This window comes from Paramisgurnus dabryanus, chromosome 24, assembly GCF_030506205.2.
Source record: "Paramisgurnus dabryanus chromosome 24, PD_genome_1.1, whole genome shotgun sequence".
Taxonomy (NCBI): domain Eukaryota; kingdom Metazoa; phylum Chordata; class Actinopteri; order Cypriniformes; family Cobitidae; genus Paramisgurnus; species Paramisgurnus dabryanus.
This window is the reverse complement of record NC_133360.1, coordinates 27,118,531-27,142,533: the sequence shown is the minus strand read 5'-3', so window position 1 is coordinate 27,142,533 and position 24,003 is coordinate 27,118,531. Positions and strand designations below refer to the sequence as shown.

General features: G+C 36.6%; 1 protein-coding gene and 1 long non-coding RNA gene across 3 annotated transcripts; one reads left to right on the top strand and one right to left on the bottom strand.

Annotated features, from left to right (window-relative positions):
* The first annotated feature begins 1,125 nt into the window (after positions 1-1,125).
* On the top strand, positions 1,126-6,212 carry LOC135741056 (solute carrier family 2, facilitated glucose transporter member 9-like). Of its 2 annotated transcripts, none has more exons than XM_065259695.2 (12): positions 1,126-1,335; positions 1,683-1,781; positions 1,976-2,136; positions 2,368-2,492; positions 2,643-2,788; positions 2,942-3,074; positions 3,394-3,581; positions 3,658-3,768; positions 4,752-4,853; positions 4,991-5,066; positions 5,571-5,698; positions 5,819-6,212. In XM_065259695.2, the coding sequence occupies exons 1-12, from the start codon at positions 1,291-1,293 to the stop codon at positions 6,059-6,061; spliced, it is 1,557 nt and encodes a 518-aa protein (XP_065115767.1). In that variant the 5' UTR covers positions 1,126-1,290; the 3' UTR covers positions 6,062-6,212. The 2 variants fall into 2 exon arrangements, with proteins under 2 accessions (XP_065115767.1, XP_065115768.1); XM_065259696.2 differs by having other exon boundaries at positions 1,150-1,335; positions 1,708-1,781.
* Positions 6,213-12,184: 5,972 nt separating this feature from the next.
* LOC141281600 (uncharacterized) lies at positions 12,185-23,539 on the bottom strand. Its single transcript, XR_012335942.1, has 3 exons — positions 23,478-23,539; positions 23,252-23,347; positions 12,185-12,247 (listed from the first exon to the last, which is right to left on the bottom strand). It is a non-coding gene; the product is annotated as an uncharacterized lncRNA (long non-coding RNA).
* Positions 23,540-24,003: the final 464 nt, after the last annotated feature.

Below are 24,003 nucleotides of genomic sequence, written 5' to 3'. Positions count from 1 at the left end.
ATCACTCTATTATTATCTGTTGGGCTGAAACAAGGCTTGGGGTAAACAAATCTCACATAATTTATGCATTTATAGCATTTTCCAATAGCATCTTTAATGTGAAGCAAGTAAATTAAAGGAAAACTCTGTTAGCATGAATAATCCAGCATGTGAGACAGTAATTGATTCTCTACAAAAGCTGTCTGATTTTACAGACATTACTCAACACTGAGAGTCATATGAACTAAACTATTTGACCTAAAAACAGCACATGGACACAACTCAACTCCAGTCATTCACTGTTAAAATCATTTTTTGTGATATTCAAGACCCCTTTTTCTAAATACTGATGTTTGTACAGTGAAGCATCAGCACAGAGTCATGTGAGGACCAGTAAAGGATGCCAGAGGTTGTTTAATACGATGATGCCACAAACAGAACACAAAACTCTTATTTTAATAAAGTCAAAGGTCACAGAGCAAATGAACGTTTAAAATCATTTCCATAATGAAAATGAATATGAATATTTATTGCCCTTAATTTATACTCATAACATGAACCGATTTAAAAGTATTTCCCTGATCATGATGCAAAGATGACAGAATAAAGAGCACTTATTGTTCTGTTATACACATAACTAATGGTTTAGTGATTTGAAAGAGTTTGCAGTCATAAAACAATAAATGTGAAAACAGAAACATTAGTGTTCATTTATCTTCTCCCACATGAGTTTAAATCAATGATATAAATCAGTCATTTGTTCTTTATTTCTATCATCTCTATATCATTTTTTCGTTATGGTTAACATACAGAATGTGACTTACAGTCATGTGAAACAGAAAGTACACCATAGTTTTATATATCAGGACATTAAAGTCATGTGGTCCTTGCAGCGGTTAAAAAATTAAATATTAAATAGTTTATCCTCGTTTCATAAATGATATTCATTTTTCCTTGTTTAATCTTGGTTATTTTATTATATTACTTTATTCTTGTCCAAATGTTTTATCTATTAAACGTCAAACAAACACTCATATCTTGAATGGTTACTCAAGCATTCGTTCAAGTGGATATAATGTGAATAAAGTGTTAAATCATGCGAGTGCTAGCATGTGACAGTGGGTTTAACATTTTGAAGTCTTCATAAGTCAGGATCTCTCCCTCACCAGTGTTAAATGGGCAAAGCTCCACCATAGACAGCGCACCTTCTTCCCCAAATAATCAGCAATGGGATTTTTCTAGCTAAAAGTTTAATGGGATACACAACACCCGCTTGCTGTTTTAGTTTTATTTGTACATTCAGTCCTACAAATGGCAGAGGAGGTTTTGAAAGATCCTAACAGGACATGTACAAGGGTATGTAGCTTTAATTTAGGTTTAATGTATACTTTTCTCAAGAGAGGTTTGTCTCTTAAACAGCAATAGACTGTTTTATGTTATATTAAATATACAAGAAATATAAAGGAATATGTCATGTTTTTCATCAAACCTATGTGTGCATTCAGAAATCTTTATGTCCTCTCAAAGTTTAAGAAGATGAAGGCACTGTTCACAAAAAAAAAAGATTTGGTTTAGAAGAAAGAAAGCCCTATAGGGATGATTAGTGTGGTGATAATAAAATATATTTTTAATTGTTAGATAAACAATCTCTTTAATGAATGTTATTTTAAATGTTGAAAGATTATTTGTCACTTTTTTAACAGCATCTTACCTTGTCCCTGTTGGCAGTAGCGCTGCTCTCGTCATTGGGAAGCTCTCTGCTTTATGGTTATAACCTGGCTGTGGTTAATTCTCCTGCGCTAGTAAGTGACCTAAATATGAATAATATGAGTGAAACTAATACTGTTTTGTGTAAAAGGACTCACTGTTTAGACTCAAGATCAAATACTGATCATAACATCATTATTTAATTTAATAATATAAATGAATATTATGATGGCAGACTACATAGAAAGGAGTTAAAGAGATGTTTTTCATTGTTCTTGTTCTTCATTAGTACATTAAGGACTTTTATAACCAAACCATTGTGAGACGTTATGGGTCAGGAGTGGATGAAGAGCATCTTACGCTTTTCTATTCAATCACTGTGTCTATATTTGCCATTGGAGGCTTGCTGGGCTCTCTCACAGTAGGAATACAGGTTACCAAATTTGGAAGGTAGAAAACAAAACTCGATTCCAGAATTAATTTATTTCAAATTTTTTTGTAATGAAAGATAAAAAAACTAACAGTGTAATGTTAGAAATAAATGCATACAGGCTATGCTCTTTATCACAGTTATTAAAGACTCATTTGTTCAATCTCAAACGTGTATAAAATATATTTACATGCATGTAATAGGAAGACACTTTTATCCAAAGCAACTTTGTGCGTTTGTCTAATTTGTAGGAAAGGGACGCTGATACGCAGCACAGTTCTGGTGTTTGTAGGTGGAGGGTTGATGGGCTTCAGTCGGTTATGTGGCTCACCAGAAATGATTATTATCGGTCGCTTCATCACAGGAATACATTCAGGTAAAGCAATGTCCTAAAAATTTACAATCTTTTGCTAAAAACAATCTTTTGCCTCGCATTTCTTGTGCTATTAGTATCTTACAGTTGTGATGTCTCTTCATGCATTTATCTGCTTTACTGATGTGTCCTCTGTCTGTCGTGGTGTTGTAGGGATATCTCTCAGCGTGGTGCCCATGTTTCTTGGAGAAATCGCTCCAAAGAATCTCCGTGGATTCCTGGGACTCATGCCCAGCATTTTCATCTGTTTGGGTGTATTTATTGCTCAGGTTCTGGGGCTTCATGAGATCTTAGGCAAGGTGAGTCTTGATTGAAAGTCCTCAATCCTTTACTGAAATCATTTAAAACAATTTTTGTGTTAAAAACTGCTGTTCATTTTTAGTTGATGTATTTACTAATATGAACTTTATTGTAAAGTGTTGTTGTATTTTTGATCTGGTGTCTCCACACAGGAAGAGTTCTGGCCTCTGTTCCTCTCTCTTGTCATATTGCCCACATTCATACAGCTCGTCTTCTTGCCATGGTTCCCAGAGAGTCCAAGATATCTTTTGATAGAAAAGCAGAACATTCATGCCACAATCACAGGTAAAGACTTTCAGATTCAAAGATTGTGACATCCTGGTCTGTGTCTTCTGTGGTTTTAGTGCCTTGTTTCGTCTTGTTCGTCTCTTTGTTGATATTTAATTCATCGGTTCTTGTCTTGTATAAATACGTGTAAGCTTTGCCTGTGCACATCGTGTTTTTTTGCACCAACCCTGTGTTTGTTTTTTGTTAAAAGATGCTCCTTGTTCCTGGTGAATGAGCAGATCAATAAATATCATAATCTGTGTTTTGATTCTCTGTCATTATATGATATCATGTGATCTTGTCGTCTGATTTTGCTTTTCTGTCCTGCTTGACGTAGCATTGAAGTGGTATCGTGCTAAGTGTAACATCCAGGCTGAGGTGGAGGAGATGCAGGAAGAGCAGCGAACTTTGACCTCAGTGAAGACGGTCTCAGTATTACAGCTCTTCAAGGATTCGTCCGTGCGCTGGCAACTTATCACCATCATTGTGGTCAATGCGGGAATGCAGCTGTCGGGAATCGATGCGGTGTGAATGTTGTGTAAAAAAGACAATAATGTTGTCGTAGATAAAAACAGGACTGATTTGACTTCTCTATTTTTAGATCTGGTTCTACACCAATTCAATCTTTGAGAATGCCGGCATTCCTGCTCATCAGATCCAGTATACAACAGTAGGCACAGGAGCCATAGAAGTCATCGCTGGACTCATAGGTGTAAGATTACATTGAATGCTAAAACAGTTTAAGATCTCGTGCATTATCATGATTTAATCACGAGTAAGCGGTGCTCTTGGGCATGATTGATCTAACTATAGGCTGCCAATATATGCAGAAACTCAATTTATACTCTTCAGATTGTGTTTCTACAGTAAAATCTGATATTGTATGCTGGTATAATATATAGACGAGTAATACCAAAGTTCATAAATAAATAAATAAATAATTACATGACAAGTCATAAAAATGTATAACTTTATAACTTTTATTACAACAGATTTTGCTTTATAAACATTTTGTGCTCAACTGCTTTCACATAACTCCACAGAAACGTCTAAAACTGTTTTTTATATTTTTGTGTGTTTGTTGTTTTCTTTATTGTATAATATGATCATAAACTCCTTGAGTTTAAAGCGTCTAAGGCTTCAGTCACACCAAAAGCGCTTTAAACGCTTGCAAACGCAAGGCGCGACGCACTGCCTTTTAAAAAAAAGAGCAGTGCGACGCGGCTTTTCATATTGCTAAGCAACCACCGAGTCAGCTGTCTTGTCAATCAAATATTGAAGCATGAGCGCTCTTTTGCTGTTAACTGTCATATCAGCAGAAACTTTAAAAAGAGGACGCTTGCTCTGACCTTGTTTGAGGGTGAGAGGTGCACAAACACACAGGAGAGAGTGAGCGAGTGGTGTCCGGTTCTTCAAAGCAACTGTAAACTTCCCTCACCACAACGTTAGGCCCGCCTCTCCCCTCATTCGATTGGACAATGGAAAGACACGAATGACGTCGGGCGCTTCTCCGCTCTCAGCGCTCCTTCAAAAACGCGTGCGCGGCAGGCGGCCAAAAACCGCAAGGCGCTCGGCGCGCATAAACAGCGCGCAAACGCGCCCTGCCCATAGAATATCATTCAAAAAAGGCGCCTGCAACTGCCATAAACGCTTTTGGTGTGACTGGCCCCTAACAGTGTTTTTCTGAATCTTTAGTGCTTCACTATTGAGCGTGTTGGCAGGAGGCCGCTAATGATCGGTGGTTTTAGTTTTATGTGCATTTGCTGTGCTGGAATTACTTTTTCACTTCAGTTTCAGGTAATTCTGATGATTTCTGAACTCTTTGTGTGTTATACGCTATTTACCTTTACTTTTAAGTTGTCTTTACTTTAATTGTAATCATAATTATAATTTCAGATTTCTAGTGACTTGTGTTTGTGTTTTTCTGTTGTCAGACTCATGTGTCCTTCATGCATTATATCAGTGTGATCTGTGTGGTTGGGATTATTGCTGGATTCTGTATAGGGCCTGGTGAGGACGTCACATTGGGTCTCATCATTACACATTGTTTGCCTGCTCATTTACTGGATTTATCTCTGAAGAGTAGTCGTAAAATGTCTAAAAGATTAAGTTTGAGCTTTCTTAATGAAGCTGGTATGTTTACAGATATTGCACTAAATGGGCTCACAGAATTTCAGACAAGCGACACATTTTACTGATTTATGAGCTCAAAAATAAACTCTGCTAAATAAAACTTTATATATAACTTCATGTTTAAACAAAGAAAAGAAAAACAAGAGATAATTGCAAAGTTTGGGTGTTTATTACTTTGTCAAACCCCAAAAGATCTCTAATTAAAAGTCTAATTTATTAAATTGAGCAACTAGTGCCACCTATGGGCAGATTAGTATCACAGGTCTCTGATATTTAAAGATGAATGTCCTGCTTTAAAATGAATATGGGGTGTAATAATAATAAAGTCTTTTATAACTCACTTTTCAATACAGTTAAAAACCAAATGCATCTTGTGTGCAGCCGGTGTCTCATTATTGTTGACAGGAGAGCTCTTTAAACAGTCTCATCGACCTGCTGCCTACATTGTAGGAGGATTTCTCAACTGGATATCAAACTTCACTGTGGGCTTTGTATTTCCATTCCTACAGGTAAGACTTCCTCAGGGAACATGAACATATATGATATATTTACATCTGAGATTAGATTATTTCATTCATCTATTCACTCACTTTCATATTTATCTGATATATTGTTCAATGTTTTTCCAGATGTCAGCTGGTGCTTTCTGTTATCTGGTGTTTTGTGGTGTGTGTGTTGGCGTGGCGCTCTATGTCTACTTCGTTGTCCCTGAGACAAAGAACAAAACTTTTGTGGAGATCAGTCAGATGTTTGCCTTAAAAAATAGGCGTGAAATTGAAAAAGAGCCCCTGGCTTTCGCTGACCAACTCAGTCTTAAAAAGATGAATGGCTATGGAAGTGTTGTGCCTGCAGATCTGGAGAAATCCTGTTGATGTTGTACGCTGTGATCTGATGCTGCTAAACACTGCTGCTCACAGTGCCATCAAAATCTGAGATTATTTTTGTTATGCTTTCAACTATATTATTGTTTAATATAGTTTTTAACTTAATTTACATAAAAAATATTCAATAATCTTACTTAAAGCTGTTGAGTGTCATTGTTTTCTATATTATAATACTTCTCTTAAAATGCAAAGACAAGTAAATAATAAATTAATTGTAATGCAGGCTTTATATGACAGTATTCACTTAGCTAAAAGTTCATGTTATTTTAGGTGTTTTTTTTTTCAGTAGATGGCAGAACATTTTCACCAGACTGGTTTAATGCAAAAACTTTAATCTTTACAGTGAATTATATTATTCATTTAGCTGACGCTTTTATCCAAAGCGACTTACAATTGCTGAATATGTCAGAGGTCACACGCCTCTGGAGCAACTAGGGGTTAAGTGTCTTGCTCAGGGACACAATGGTGTGTCACAGTGGATTCGAACACCAAAGGCGAGTGTCTTATCCACTGCGCCATCACCACCCACCATTAGACTTAAAATTTTACTATTTCATTAAAAACATGAAAATAAAGAAGAAATAACGGTAAATAAATATACCTTAATGGTGGATTAAAAAAAAATAAAACAGTGATATTACAAGTCAAATTATATATAAAAAATTTACTTAAGTAACATTTATAGTTACAAAATCACATTTTGTTAGGAGTAAACGGTTCAGTGTAAATGAACAGCACAATAAATAAAGATGTGAAATACATGAAAGTCTCCCTATCAACAAATAGCCAAAACTCGGCTTCGTTTCATCTTCTCCATTCATCGGCCTATAGTTTGTCAAAAACACTAAAAATCACAAATCAACATGGACAATTTATTGTTTCAATCTTGTAGATTTTCTACTGAGTCCTGAATGAAAGCTAAGTGCACTGAAGAGTAAAACTATAGCAAAGTTTTTACAGGATTTATGCATTGTGATGTTACAGTTGATCTGACACTGACACAAGACTGTTGAATGATAAACTCAATACTTCAATGAATAATTCATGTATTTGAACATTAGATTATTTACACTGAGTTGTCATTAATATGTCAATGTATATGACATCACTGCATCACTGATGTCACTGCTGAGAGACTGTTGCTAGGTGATGATGTCATAAAGAGAGTTGTGACATCACTCCAGTAGTTCTGATGGACAGACAGCTGATCTACTCACAGACCTGCAACATCTAACAATGACAAACACACAGAAAGAGATAATGTTATAAAATCTGACCATTAGTTTATTTAACATACAGATATACAGATTTTCTCACCTCTATTTGTTTGTCATCAGTTTTGTTTTTAGATGAGTTCAATTTATTCATACGGATGAAAAACCTGTAGGGTCAAAATTCACACTCTTACAATCTGAATTCATATCAGAATATTCACTGTATGTTATGCAGTTTTGAGTTTTACTTGATATTTTTACTTACCAGATCCATACAGCTCCTATAATGAGAAACTGAGGCAGAAACACCAACAGAGGGAGAAAGTCCATTGCTTCATTGGTTTTGTCAATTTCTTTAATAGTTTCATCCATCTCTTCATTGGTTTTGTTCATTGCTTCAATTGTTTTGTTTTGTCCATTGGTTTTATTTCAGAAGAAAAAGACACAAACTCAGTTATACTTAGAGAAGGCAGAACATTCAGAATATTACTTTTCTGTTTTTCGTCATCACAAAGATGATTTCAAAATCATCGGCCGCTAAAAGAAAAAAGCCGAAAATATAAACCAAAAATAAATGGTGCTCTGCCTCTCAGTTTTCAGTCTCACTGCAGCCGTTATCACAGCACTTAACTATACAGCAAAGTGTGATCGTGACAGCTGTGTGCAAATACTCAACAGGACACAAAACAAGTTCTGTGTGAAGCGCTTTACATTGTCCACTGGCAGTGCTAAAACACTTTTACTTTGGGTCATGCTAGAACATTTAATGCCTTTGAAAATAATGATAATATAAACTTTATTACTACCTAAAGTTCAAAACAGCTGAACAGTTCAACAAATGTTCAACACAGCTCTAAATAAATCACATATTTAAAGTAAATTTCAGTTCAATAATCCTCCAGTTACACAAACAGTTGAAAGCATACACTGTAAAAAAATTCCGTAGAAATTGCAGCTGGGTTGCCGGTAATTTACCGTAGATTTAAATTTATGTTTTTAACTGGCAACATTTTGTTCAAAGTTAAATGAACATTAAACATTTACAAGTCTTTGTCTTCATAGAGTAAAACTAAAAAAACAGCATCAAGCAAAACATTCTGGGAAACAAAATCTGAAGCAAAAAACTGAAAAAGGTTGATGATGACTTCTGGTTCCCAGAATGCTTTGCATGAGGCTGTTATTGTATAGTTTTATTCTGTAAAGATAAATATTTGTTAATATTTAAAATTGATTGAACTTTGAACAAATTCTTGCCAGTAAATTACATAAATGTAAATCTACGGTAAATTACCGGCAACCCAGCTGCAATAACATTGTAATTTCTACTGAATTTCTTTACAGTGTATGTTAAAATCTTGGCTTGCCAACTTCTCTTAATGTTTGGCTGTCGGCCAGCATTTTTCTCATGATATTTGCAAATAGTTGAGAAGCGGACACATTTTTGGACGTTCTCGGCCGCTCTCAGTGTCTGCTGTGACTCGTGACTTAAGTCTAATACAGACTGTGTGAGAGGCCATATGACTGACACATAAAGCATCCAATCATGTTACTGTCTGGAGATCCAATAGCAAGTAGAAGTTTATTGACACAAGTACAGTAAATAATAATCTCAATAACTTTTCACTTTTCATAAGTGAATATCATCCAGTGGCACAGAATCTCTCAGGACAGCACTGAATAGCAATGAGTAAACTAGAAGACATGCAAAGCAAAACAAGATAAATAATACAATGATCCGACACAGAGGAATGATCGACTCCACATATATACAGCTCGTGATTGTCTACAGGTTTAGCAATCAGGGTGATAACCGGGCAAACACGCGTAAACTCACGCCAACACAATCCAGAGAGAGAAAACAGATCCATGAACAGTGATAGTTACACTTTGTGCCACCTCATCTTTAGGTTGTTGAGTTTTCGACACAATAACAACTGCAAGCATCTTTCACAAACTTCTCTAAAGTTTATAACAACAAGATAAAAACACTTTAAAATATCTCGCATACTTTTAAAAATACAGCGTTTTTCGATCGGGATGAAGAATAATGTCATCGATGTAAACATGACAACTTTCTTCTTCAATCAGACGGCTTTATGTTGTTTCCGAGCGAACTCATAAAAATCACAACTTACATGTGTATTTCAACCAATCAGAGGATGACTTTAAATGTGACGTCTGAGGCTGAGACTATGATCAAATAAACTTGAGTAGGACATGTGTGTAGACTTTACAATGATGACACCTTCAGTTCATAGGTCACGACACAAGTTAGTAAACATCATCAGTATATGCGCTGGTTGTAACAAACACAGCAAGGTGAATCACTGATGACACTTTTGCACAGGGAGCTTGCATGTAGTTTATATAAATGTAAGCTTGGCCTGTATTTACAAGAAATAATATTCATCATTACTATTGCAATGTTAGGCTCGGCAGTTTTCTCACATTGAGTTTACAGAGTAAAACATATTTAACTTGACATGTTGATCAATATATCATTTCATGTTGCATTTTCATTTACTACTCAGTGATGGTCATAGATTATGATACATTTCTGACACTGCAGTAAAAAACTCTAAAAACTGAAAGGTTGGATCAACATAAAAATTTATTCTGATGGGTAACATGTAAAACTAATTTAAACTTGAGTTTCACTTTAGGAGAAAATTTTAAGTTGAAACAACTTCATTTTTTAGGTGTAACCAATTAAAGTAATGTTTTAACAGTAAAGTCAGATGTATGATGAGATGTTGTGTTACCTCTTACAGTACAGGAATACTCTTGTAGCTCCTCACTGTTGATTGAGTCCAGGTACAGCTTGTTTAATAAAGTCAATCCATCTGTTACCTGTTGTCCATTCTTATACCAGATGTAAGTATGTTTGGTATCCAGAGTGCAATTGGTTGAACAGCTTAATATCACTTTTTCTCCATCTATCACAGGGTCTGGACTGCTTCTCACTCGTGTACCTGAGATTTCATAAAACAGAGTTCACATCAACTACTTTTTAAGTTAGGCCTGAAATGTTTGATTCAGCTCAATTCAGTATGATGTGAACAATGGCAAGATAATGCAGTCAAACACACACATACAGATAAAATATATAATGTGAACGCAGCTTAAATTGCTTTGAATAAAAGCATCTGTCAAACACACGAGTGCAACATAAACATACAGTCAACATTTAAAGTGAATCAAAACCTTTCATAAAAGTTATTTTTGTGTTTTGAACAATACAATAGTTTTTGTCTAAGAGCAACTTTTTGATTAACATTAAATGTTGATTAGTGTATTTGTTTTGAAGACTTCTGTGATGAGTGTCCTCAACATCAACATAAAATCTTGAGCGACTTTGGAAATTTGCCACAAACCACCCACTTAAACAGGACGAGACCGTGTGACAACTCATGAAACCAGTTTATACCAGTTTCAGTTTTAATACTGGATTAGACTGGTAAATGCTGGTTTGCTGCTGGCCTGGCTGCTTACCAACATTACACTATTCACCAGCATCTGGTCAACCATGCTTGCAAGCTGGTAAACTGCATAGTCTAACTGGTAATGAAGCCATTGAGATACAGCAGCATCATATATGCAGTAATCAAAACACATCATATTATTTTCAACAACTTCAAAAACAAATTCACAACATAAACACCATACAGTGTTCAGACGAGATGAAATTTCAGATGATTGGCTCAAATTATTGATAGCATTAACATTTTAATATTTAAAATGTAATCTACTCATTGTTTAACAAAAGATTAAAAAAATATATATAAGGACCCTAAATCTGTAGCATAAATATATTCATCAAATCTGATCAGTGAAAGCAGCTTTACAGAGAGTTTATTATGAGCAGTTACCTGTAACAATAAGATCGACTCCAGGATAACCAAAAACTTCATCTGATGTGTTAGTGATGATGTTGAAGTGATATAATTCAGTGTCACTCATGTTGACGTCTTTGATTCTCAGTGTGTTTCCCAGATACTCCACACGACCAGAAAACTGATGATCCTCACGCAGATCACTGAGTTTCCCACTATGATAGTAATCCCAGGATGTTTTCTCTGCTGTATATCCAGTGGGATGTGAGTATGAAGAGTGAATATCTACTGTTGATCCCACTAAAGCACAAACTCTTGTAGAGGTGTAAGTCACACCCCAACAGCCACTGTTAGAAAGACCTGAAAGAGTCACAAAATACTGCTGTAACATTCACAATCAATTACAAACACACTCATACTGTATATGAATCAACAAGAAAACTGCAAAGTTTGTTCTTCCATTTTAATTTAAATATTTTATAAATGTCAGACTCACACACAGATGAAGAGGGAACTGAAAAAAACTTAGAGCAGGAATAACTGTCAGTGTTTCCACTGGATGACACAAATATGCTTTGGCCACCTTTTAAAGGTTGTCCATTCTTGAACCAGTGGTAATTATATTCAGATGTTAAAGGGCAGGAGGAATCACAGCTCAGTTTTACTCGCTGTCCTGTAGATTCAGGATTCATCTTCACCTGTAAAACTAAATAATCAAAACCTTACATTAGATGAGAAATGAAAAGAGTTTAACTGGACTGATGAGAATGTAAATGTACCTGAGACTGTAAGATTGACTGTGACTGAGCTGAGATGTTTAACTCCATCCTTCATAATGATCATGAGCTGATATTCTCCACTGTCTCTCTCTCTCAGATCTCTTATCATGAACCCTGAGTAATCTTTAGTGATCTCTTGATTCACTCGTCCTGAGTAATCTGAATCTAAAGTCAAATCTTCAGGTTCATCTTTGTTTCTCCAGTTTGTTCTCTGTTTCTGACTGAACCAGAACACAGTTTTGATGTTGATGTTTAAGTGATCACACCTCACTGTCACCCGTGTCCCCCTCGCAGCACAAATATTCTGTTTATCACAGGTTACATTAAAGTTATCCAATGTTAGGGACCCTGAAAATAAATATGAAATATTATTGACATTGTAACACAGTATAATGTAAATGTAAGCATATTTTTGAGACCCAAATGTAAAATTCTGCTCTAGAGAATAATGATGTAAATTAATTTGAATAAATCTGAGTTTATTTATGAGTTTTTCTTTTAAATCTGACCTGCTTGATTTCAAGTTAGCTGATGTATTTAATAATATTAACAAATTTAACTTTATTGTAAAATGTTATCAATGATCTAAACTTATCGGTGCCAATGTTTGATCTCAAGATGCACACCAGTATTTTTTGTGTAAGGTATGCTTGTTAAAGTTACTTAAATGTCTTAATATAACTAAGGCCAAGTCTGGATTAATCTAAACCCTGTCTAGGAAACTGACCCAACAGCATTATCTAAGTTATTACATTACTATCCAAATCAGTTGCTAATATAAATCACAACCAGGACTCACAAATAGAAGAGAGAATATAGGAATGTATTACTCTGTTCTCCATTGGAGAGAGAGAGAGAGAGAGAGAGAGAGAGAGAGAGAGAGAGAGAGAGAGAGAGAGAGAGAGAGAGAGAGAGAGAGAGAGAGAGAGAGAGAGAACCCAGATGCAGGCTTTGTACACAGCAGGGGCGTAGGCAGAAATTGTATTTTGGGTGGGCGGGGGCAAAAGTGGGTGGGCCTATAGTTTATCTTAGGATAAAATGACTTCACTAATAATTAAACCTTTTAGTAGAAAAAAAGAACAGACAAATTGCAAAAATAGTAACACCTTTACTTTTCAGCCAAGGCAATAATAAAAACAATGTCTACATGTTCAACCAACAGAGCTCAATAAAGGCTGGACAAACCAGGCCAGCATAGACAATAACCTGTCTTATTCAGTTTAGTCAGCAGTGCAAAAACAGTTCCCCTGAAAATAAATTAGGTTAAAAGTAAAAGAAACTTAAATAATAATGAAAACTCTCAGCAGAGCACAGTTTGAAATAAATAACAACACACTGCCTAATTTATGTTAAATCAACCATGTACAGTGCAATCAGCCTGGTGGAAATTAAGCTTTTGTGCAAAAAATATAGAAAAATAGAAACTCATTTAAATTAAACAATGTAGCCTATAAGGCATACAGCTATACACAACACACACAAAAATAGCAAAAAATTAAGGAAATCAGTTAAACACCAGGCCTTTGTTTTCATTCTACAGAACAAGACGCAAGCGCCTGGGTTTAGTGTTGAAAATAGAAATGATCTCATCATAGTCCAAAGAGTCACAGAGTTCTTTTTCAAAGGACAAAAGGCACAGGTTGTTGAGGCGGGTAGTACTCATGGATGCTCTGAGGTCCGTTTTAATCCTACCTGCAGTGGAGAACAGTCTCTCAACACTACAAGATGTCATGGGAAGGGTGATGATGACTTGAAGTAGTTTGATGAGGTTTGGAAATATGTCAGGAGCAGTGCTGGGCAGTAGCTTCACTACAAGTAGCGAAGCTAATAGTTTAACTAAATTTTTCAGTAGCTTGGCAGTAGCTTAGCTGCTTTCTAAATCAAATAGCTTTTCAGTAGCTAAGTAGTGAGGTAGCTTCCACACAAGCTACAATTTTCAAACATTTCTGAAGTCGTCCTGAATTTGAGAATAAGCGCGTCATTTGAATCGACACAGGACGTTGTTTGTTCCGTATTTTCGAGTTGTGCAGCCTTCGTTCATACAAAACATTACCAGTCGCATTCTGTGAAGACTCGTGCCCAAAAAACAAACGGTGCTATATAGCACCAAAAGTGGTTCTTTGCTCGTAATCATAGAAGAACCGTTTTTAGTGCCATATAGCACCGGTGAAGCACCGGTGAAGCACCTGTGTAGAACCATATAGTGCTATGTAGAACCAAATGTGGTGCTATATGGCCCCTATATGGTTCACAGTTTTGGTGCTATATAGCACCGTTTGTTTTTTTAGAGTGTACCTCTGACTGGGTTATGTCACCAAGCTAATATAAAAACATGTAATAAATGGGTTGGTATGGAGTTATAACATTTTAAAGTTGTTCACAAGCTTTTTATTCTGCAGACCACTCTACCTATAAATGTCTTCTTTTAAAAACTCACTCGCACCTCCCATCCATAAAGTAAAGATGAGCTGACGGCGCACACAAACTATATAGCCTATTGCAACATAGCAGAGTTTGAATTCTCTGCCAGGGTCGTTATTTTCTGCTATCCTCTAGCCGGCAATTGATTAAGTATATTTTTCATTATTACTTTATTAGCCTCATTGGGTGGGGAGAAAGCTATGCCATATAATCAGAAATATTATATATAGACTAGGCCAAAGTAACAAAGGTGTCCAAAAAGTTATACAAAATACAAAATGCTTTGTAAAAGTTACAAAATGCAACGCGAGTCATGTGCGGAGTCTCCTCTGGCACTCATCACGCACCGGGTCTGCTGTTCTGTAGCTTAAGTGCAACATGGAGTTTAAAGATGTAAAGAAAAAAAGAAAAACAGGAGAATTAACTTTGAGCAAGTTTGCAGGAAAGTCGAAGGCATGGAAACAGTTTATGTATACATTCTCACTTGTGCCAGTAGCCTATACGCCTTTTTTGTTTTCCTTTGCTTAAGTTTTTACTATTTCTAAATTCTAACATGGAAACTTTATTGACATCACTCGAGTTAAGGCGATTAGTGGACCTTTTAATTCACGGGTTTCATTCAATTCTATTTTTACACGTAAGTGTAATATTTGTGTGTTAAGTTTTGTTTCAGTTTATTGTTTATTTATTTACCAGGACAGTGCATATTAACAACAGTACACCTGTAACATGCCAGATTTAGCCAATGGCTAATTTTCATCTGTAGTCCTGATTGCCAGTTGTACATTGGCACCCTAAAAAAAGTACATATTTAAAAATATTTGCACTGTTAATGTAACAAACTTAAAATAGAGAGATAAAAAACATTAAATATTAATCTAGTCTAAAAATAAATTGTAAGCTCATTTACAACTCCTTACAGTAATTGCAGTTTACATCACACAAAACATTTCACAAGTCACGACAGTAACACAAACGAGCAACAGCAGAACTTTTAGTGTTGACAGGACTGATTACAATAAGCCAACGTTTCAGATGTAATCGAAAGAGACCATATGTATTTATATCTCTAATACTCGACGGAATGGTGTTCCCCTCCTGAGAAGCCCTGACAGAAAAGGCAGATTGACTAAAAGCACTTTTCCTGTGTGGAATAATACAGTCACCTCTAGAAGTTCCTCTAGTAATTCTGTGATTAGTTGTTCTAAGATTAATTAGATCACGAAGGGGTGGCGGGGCCATATCATGTAAGATTTTGTAGACCTGGCAACAATTAAAAAACTTTATTGAATTTTCCCAACTTAAAATATCATATTTTGATAAAATGCCGCAATGGTGAAAGGCTTTTGGTTTCTTATCTAATACTTTGAGTGTTTGTTTGTATAAAGATTGTAGTGGTTTCATGGTAGTTAAATTTGACTTTTTTACAAGTGTGCTTTACATGTGATCTAAAATTTAATTTATTGTCTATGTAAATGCCGAGATATTTATATTCTTGGACAATTTGTATTTTTTCTCCTGACACCATAATATCTGCATCATTTGTTGCCTTGTATGATTTAGTGAAAAACATACCCACAGTTTTTGACACATTAAGTTGTAGACACGATTGATCCAACCATGTTGTGACTTTAACCATTACCTTTGTAAGCTTATCAGCTACCTCACTTTTTGAAGCTCCATGTACATACAAAACTGTGTCGTCCGCGTACATTTGAATGTTAGCCTCCGGACACACCTGTGGCAGGTCGTTAATATACATACAAAATAAAACAGGGGATAATATGGAGCCTTGTGGCAGGCCAGTCGACAGAGGTAGGGACTCAGACTGACTATTACCAATACAAACAATTTGTGTACGTTGACAGAGATATGATTTTATCCATTTTAACACCTCATCTGAGAGATTATAAGAGGATAATTTAGCCAATAAGATACGATGGTTTACTGTATCAAATGCTTTTCTAAGGTCAAGAAAGACTGCTCCTACAACACTATTTCTGTCAAGTAATAACTTGATTTTATCAATAAAATAGCAATTTGCTGATTCAGTTGAATGGTTTGATCGGAATCCAAACTGTAGTGGGTGAAGATTAAATGAACTTTTATTTAAGTGGTCTTTTATATGATCAGATGTCCACTTCTCAAGGACTTTAGACATTACAGGTAAAATACTTATAGGTCTATAATTAGAGACAGATTGTGGATTACCTGATTTAAAGATGGGTGATACTATAGCGGTTTTCCATATGTTTGGAAATTCAGCTTGACATATGGATTGATTCATAATTTTTGTAATGGGACTAGCTAGTGATACGCTAAACTTTTTAAGTGTTGCTGTGTCCATTCCATGGACATCTTTCGCTTTGGATGATTTAAGTTTTTTAATTATTGCTTGCGTATTTGCTTCTGTAGCACAAGTAAACACAAGACTAGATTCTGTTGATGGGGTTGTACACACTGCAATATCTACAGATTTAAAACTCTGGGCTATGGCGGTTACAGAGTTAACAAAATAATGATTAAATGTCGTAGCTACTTGTGCTGGGTTCCTAATGCGCTTTTCATCCACCGTTAGTTCAGCAGGGTTTCTTGTTTTTTGTTCTTGGCCCATTAGTTTTTTTAGCTGGTCCCATACTAATTTTGTATTACCCCTTGCCTCAGTAATTATGGTCATAAAAAAGTTGGCCCTAGACTTTCTCAACATGGATATTACAGTGTTCCTTAACATAGCCACATGATGTTTATCATGTGACCGATTTGTTTTAATAGCCTTTTTCAGTGCAAGGTCACGCTCTTTCATTTTCTTAATGATATCTGCATTAATCCAGGGGAGACTATTTCTTCTTTTCCTATGTGTATATCTGCAAGTGAATTTTTTTATAATACACTGTAGTTTATTTGAAAGCAGTGTCGGCGCCAGAGAATACAGAATGAGCGGGCCTCCTGTTTTACTGTGGGGGCACCTGGTTCATCTTATTATTTTATTATTATTATTACTACATGGCACTGTAAAATGCTTGGTACTGATTGGCCAGTCGCAACATTCAAAGGTATTTTATTCCTTGAACAACCGCCTGAAACACAGCCTAACCCGGGTACTGCGAGCGAGTCACGTTAACAGAGACAGTTACGAATTAATACAGAATAAATATGCATAATTAATCACGTATATGAGATTGTATTTACAATGATTAAACCGAATGTTCGTCTTTTGACTTTTAACTTGTTTTAACGCGTCTGGAAACGTTTTCCCAGAAGGTTTGTATTTCTTTAAAATAAGCTAATAAAAGACATCAAATCAAAATGTTATGTCTATATATTTAATCATATAGCAACTAGCCGTGAAATTAGCGGGATTGTTACAGCCAGCCAAGTTGTTAAATAAATCCCTCACTATAGTAAAACCATAACTTATAAAGACGTTAAAGTGCAAGACTGGATAACTCACGTAAATCATAAAGACCAGTACATAACCAAATAACAGCAAATGAAAACAATGTTACTGACATATCTAACACCAGAATGAACTATGCGTTTTACCTTCAGAAGAGCTGCAGGCGACGAGAGGACTTTTTTCAACTTTTTAAGATTATTTGTCGCGAAATTTCTTCGTCTTGCTCAAATGCCAAGACTTACAAGTATACATTATTTAGACAGAAAATGAGTTCTCACGCATGGCGATTGAGCCCCCGAACGTGACAGTGGCTGCGTGTATGTAACTGGCTGACTATGTTAGCATTGCATTGTGGGTTAGTATTTTAATTATTATTTTTTATTAATTATACTCCGAATTTTAATCAGTATTCATTGTAAAACCAAATGTATTTGCATCACATTTTTTTAATAATTAAGTTCATTGTTATTTTGAGAAGTAAGGGGGCACAGTGACTCAAGTGGCCGGGCCATGCCCCCTAGGGCCCGCTCGTGGCGCCGACACTGTTTGAAAGTATCTTACTTCCCTCATGGACATCTTTTCCAGCTAACAACGGATCCCAGTTAAAATTATTCACTGTGTTTTGAAAATGTTCTTGGTCTTTATGTGGTATTATAAATGATTCCTGGTCTTTAACCTTAGAGACACCAAATCTCTTTTTTGACAATTTTCTCGTGACAAGTACTAAGTTGTGATCAGATATTCCTGTGATCATGTTAAAAGATTTTTTTATTCTTTCTGGTCTATTGCTGAATATCAAGTCTATCTGGGTTTTAGTTGATGGAGTTACTCTTGTAGGGCCTTTAATTACCTGTGTGAGGTCAAAGCGATCTGTTATTTGCTTAAGATTTTTCCTGACTACTCTGTCCTCCCAATTTACATTAAAATCCCCCATTATCATGACCTCTTTATCAAAATTACAATTTGACAGCATATTTTGCAATTTTTCATAAAAATCTATATTTGAATTGGGCGGACGGTACAGTACGATAAGGCTGAACGACATTTGTGGTGATAAAATAATTTTCAGCCCAATGCATTCTAAGTCACAGTCTGTTAAGTTTATCTCCTCATACAGAATACTGTTCTTTATATAAATCATAACTCCGACTCCTTTAGATTTTGCTCTGTCACGTCTAAGAATTTGGTAGCCTGGCACCGTAATTGCAGCAGATGGTGAATTTGCCTTTAGCCAGGTTTCTGACAGACAGAGAAAGTCTAAGTTTGATTTTGTTAAAATAAACTGAATTTGTTCAAATTTAGATACAAGGCTTCGATGTGCCCACCGAATAATCCCTTTGGTTTTAATTTTGAGTCCCATATTATTTTTGAGTGGTTGACAGTCTGAAAAACATTCCACTTCCTGTTTTTCACGACAGCTGGGTTTGTAGGCCACTTCCTGTGTTGACAAGTTTGACTTCCCAATAAATCGCTATTTATTTGATTTGCATCATGTTCCTTTGGAGTAAGTTTGCAATGCCTCCTGCGCAGCGGTGTAAAAATAAGATATTTTTCGACTTTAAATTCGAACATCATATCCTAAATTGTCGGAAAATATTCCATATAGATTCATTTGAATTTATAGATGTTTAACATTAAAATCGATGCATGGGAATAATTTATATACATTTTTGAAATGCCCACCACTCTTAAATGCGCATGTTCCTTGTTGTACCAGAGGATTTACACTTTAGTTCCTTTCATGTCGTTTTAATCATTTAATTCAATCTTTTTTACTTTAAATGTTACTTTAAATGTCCTGTAACATTTACATGTGCGTTAAACACCGCGAAACAATTTGGCTATATTTTTAAATAGTTTTTGAAAAGATGACCTTTCTCTGATATGCAGGATGAGGAGTCAGTTGGAGAAATAACGCTAGTCCTCGGGGCTTTTGGGCTGTGTGATTGAAAAAATCCTAAATTCTCTTCTGAGACATTGCGAAGCTGATAGATACAGATAGCCTAAATGCATTCGTCATTGTGGCTGTGAGTGTGCATGCTTGTCTGTTATGCTTATACGTATAGACGGGTTGCAGGTTTACTACAGGGTGCGCAGCGCGCATCCAGGAGGCAGAAAGCCCGCTTGGTGAGCTGATCCGCTACTGCAACAACCTTAATTATTGAAGCGTTCTTTATTGTTTGTATAAAACTTGACTTTAGTTGGATCTGCTTTTCTGTCTTTATTTTTGCAGTGTTACTGTGATACATGTATGAATTATAATGTTAGACTAGTAACGTACTAGTCGCATCTATGTTAACATCAGGCACCCAGCACTGACTCTGTTGGTACTATTTTCCCACGCAACAACTCCTTGGCATTTTGACTTACAGACACAGCTAGCCTACAACACAATAGACATCTCTTCTTTCTGCCTCTCGGTTGCTCGCAACCAGTTAATGATGTTGCCGTGCAACCCGTCTCTTCGCAGGGCTGAATCGCAATCACGTCGTCAAAACAAATCTGATTGGCTAATAAACACTGAATTAAATTAAATAATTTTAAAATTACTAAAATTATCCCTCTCTTCATCACACACCCCAAGCATGACATACAAAATGTCTTGGAACAGAAACAAACAATCAGAGATATTTATAAGCCATCATTTTATTGTCATCGCAGTTTTAAATCTTTGCCACCAGGGGGTGCTGCAGCCCCTGCAGCACCCCCACTTCCCGCGCCCATGCTTGTTGTTTTCCCCAAACTAGTTGTGACCACTGATCCTGCGAGCCTTGCCGGGAGCTTTCTCACTCTGGTCCCAGCTGTGATGTCCCAGCTTGTGATTTCATTTTTCTGCATCAACTCTTCTGTTAACTTCATTACTTGCTCAAAAGCACACCCTGAATTGTCTCTAAACCGAGCACAGCTCTCTTTTAGTCCCTCAATAAGGTCAATGCACTCAGAGACTGACAATGTTGGGCTTTGTAACCCCCGTGTGGCAAAATCGCTCATCTAAAATAATTTCCCAAATGTGATGAGTAAAAATAAGAACTTTTTTGTTTGTATTTGTTGCAGCAGGGACTCCGCCTCAACCTTCGATTGACCGCTGCTCATGTCACTTGTGTCCATGAACCCGATTGCACGTTCTTTTATTTTCCCTCCGTGAATGTATCTCACACAAACAGCAACCAGTTCACGCTTTGAATCATCCTTATATTCAGCTGCCATAAGAGCATAATAGGTTCCCGGTGATTCACACACTTCTGCTTTAATTTTACGCAACAGCAAGGAGGCTACGGACTCCAGCAGCTCATTTTGTATATCTGGGCTCATTAAAGTTCCGTTTCTGGGCAGCTGCTCTAGATGATTTCGGATCTGTGGATCATATTTCACATGAACTTGAAAAGTTCTATAAAATTTCCTTTATTGAGAGCCTCTTCGCTTTCCCTGTGTCCACGTAGGGGGATGTCCTGCTTGGCACAAAACAGCACAATGTCTAAAACGACTTTTAGATGGTCCTGATTCCTTTCAATAAATGAAAAGTCCATAGCATCATGGTTCATTTGATTTAACACATTTCCCCAGCCTGCAGTCTGGTTGGCCCTGTAGCCTTGAAACTTATCCAGTGAAACGGAGTGGGGCTTGCTCGCCTGGTGTTTTTCACATGCCTGTCTTATGTGCTTCCAGTCCACAAACCCCTCTCTCGCAAATGGGCTGTCAGCACCGCTGGGAAAATGTCTGCACATTTTACAGAAAATCGCGTCCTTAATTACACTGTACTCCAACCAAGAAAATTTTCCATACCACTTTGATGAGAAGCTTCTTGATTTTCCATTCTTGACAGTGCAGGGGAATACCTTCAAATTGGGTTGTGAAGGTTATTCATCGATTGCAGTTAGATCGGCGGGTAAACCTGCGTCAGGCTGACCGGACACTGCCACCAGAGAGCAAGCGGCAACCGGCGCCACCAGCGCCTGACATGCCTTCTTGTGGATTAACGAGTCAGAAGAACTGGCCTGGATGGACTCGGTAGATGGAGGCAGTGGCGTATTTTCTTCCTCAACTCTTGCTTTTGTAAAATAGCACATTAAAGAAACTTGTTTAGCCATTATTGTGGCAATTTTATCGGATAAAAAGCAGTTAACAAAGTAAGCTGGCTAAAAGCTGCCGGAGCCCGCCGACCCCCACAGAGACTACCTATCGGAACCACCATAGCAACCAAGCAACCAATTACGTTCCGGAGTCTTCAACCATTCAATTTTATTCACAAAGCAAATTAAACACACACGCCAGTATACAATAAATCAGGTTTATTAATATATTTCCTTAACTCTTTCCCCGCCATTGACGAGATATCTCGTCAATCAAGAGAAAACGCTTCCCCACCAATGACGAGTTTTTCCGTCTTTCCGCAATACCGCTATTATCCACTAGACGGCGCCCTTCCGCAACTTTTTAAACCCGGAAGTATTGCTTTATGGCAAGCTGCTGCATGTCCGTGTCTGTTTTAAAGATCACTCTGAATGGGATCTCTATGAAAAGTCCGTCACAAAAATGGAATTATCTCTGCTTTTTGCTCAAAATGTGGTGTTTTTGCAGAAACTTACCCACCCAGATAGCAAAAAATATCCGCATGGCTTCTATATGCCGCCAGCCCCAAGCTGTCGGCTATAGGTGCGTCCCACTGGCGGGGATGAAACTTTTGCCGCTGAATACGTCACTCTCATTTGTTGCGAGATGCCGCCAGCATGCAGCCGGCGGACCGACTGCTTAATTTATGCAAAAGCGGCTGCCGCGGCGGTCCGCCGTCAGACCTGTTTGCGATTATGCCCTTATGACGCTTACTGCCGCCAGAGCACCGCCGGTGGTCCGCCGACTCATTGCTATTTTTTGCTATCTGGGCATATTCAAAAGCTGATTACAAAAGAACTACTGAAGGTAGGATGAAACGTTTTTTTTTTTTTTTTTTTGAAAGCAGAGGGTCTGTTCTTTCATTTGGTATATTGTATGTTTATATATTTGAAGAAGAACATTTTCTGGAAGACATTAAACTTTTGTGAAAATCATGAAAAACGCTGCCGCTGGCTGGCAACTTTTTTAAAAACGCTGGCGGTGAAAGAGTTACATACATTTCAATAATAAAAATAAACTAAAAATGTATTTTGATCAAACAAGCCTGGGCGGGCCAGGGAGTAATGTGGGTGGGCCAGTGCCGCCCTGGCCCATTACTGGCTACGCCCCTGGTACACAGACAAGGTTTATTGGGTACAAAAGAAAACCGAATTTGTGCCTAAAACACCTAAACAAAGACAGATGATAAACAGAATAAGACTACACAAAACTATGACAGGAACTACTTAACAGTAAACTTGACAATAACTTACTAGACTAGCAGAGTACACATGTGTAAGAACACCAACCCCTTCAATATGATAATTTGCATCCGATCAACCTCAATCATATTGATTATAAACCACACTGATTCTTTTTCCCAGTAAGGGTTTTAAAAATGTATAAAAAGCACAAAACTGTCGTCTACTCAAAAGTGTTCATACCTTGAATGTGTAACAGCAGGATCAATGATGAGAGTCTGAAGTTCATGATGTAGTTTTGTAGAAAGTCACATAAGACCCAAAACTCTTTTCTTATTCCTGAGAGAAAACAAAACATCATTGTGACGCTCAATTCATCAGACAGTTATTACAGTAAAATAAAACACAACTAACATGCTTGTTTTAGTAATATTTCAAAGATTCAATACATATACATGTGTATACATACGTGCTCGTGGAGATCTCTGACTTCAACCAGTCTGTAAAGTTGTGTCAATATCTGAAGTTGTGGTAGATCATTTAATGATCTGATTATCGTACTCAAGCGGATGTTAAAGAAAAACCCTCCTTCACTTTTTGACACTTTTCATAGCATAAGAAGAAGGAAAGCATTTCATCACATGCTTGGACTTTACATATTTTGACATCTATTACATACTATTATATTAAAAGTTAATTAGCTGTTAATTATTGCTGAGTTCTGTAAAAGATGTCTCTTATCTTTACTTCATCTTTTATGTCTCCAGCAGAAAAAAATCTAATCATTAATCTTCATCTTTTTACTGCTAGTGCTCTTATTCTTGAGCAACAGTCTCAACTCCTTTCACAGGACAGATTATGTTTTATATTTTTATAAACCTGTTCCTTTCATTACTAATAAACTGCATGTTTTATATTTTCTACATTGGAATTTGGGGAAACCATTAAGAAATTAATGTAATTGTTTTAAAACCTGTAAAAGTGTTAAATGGAGC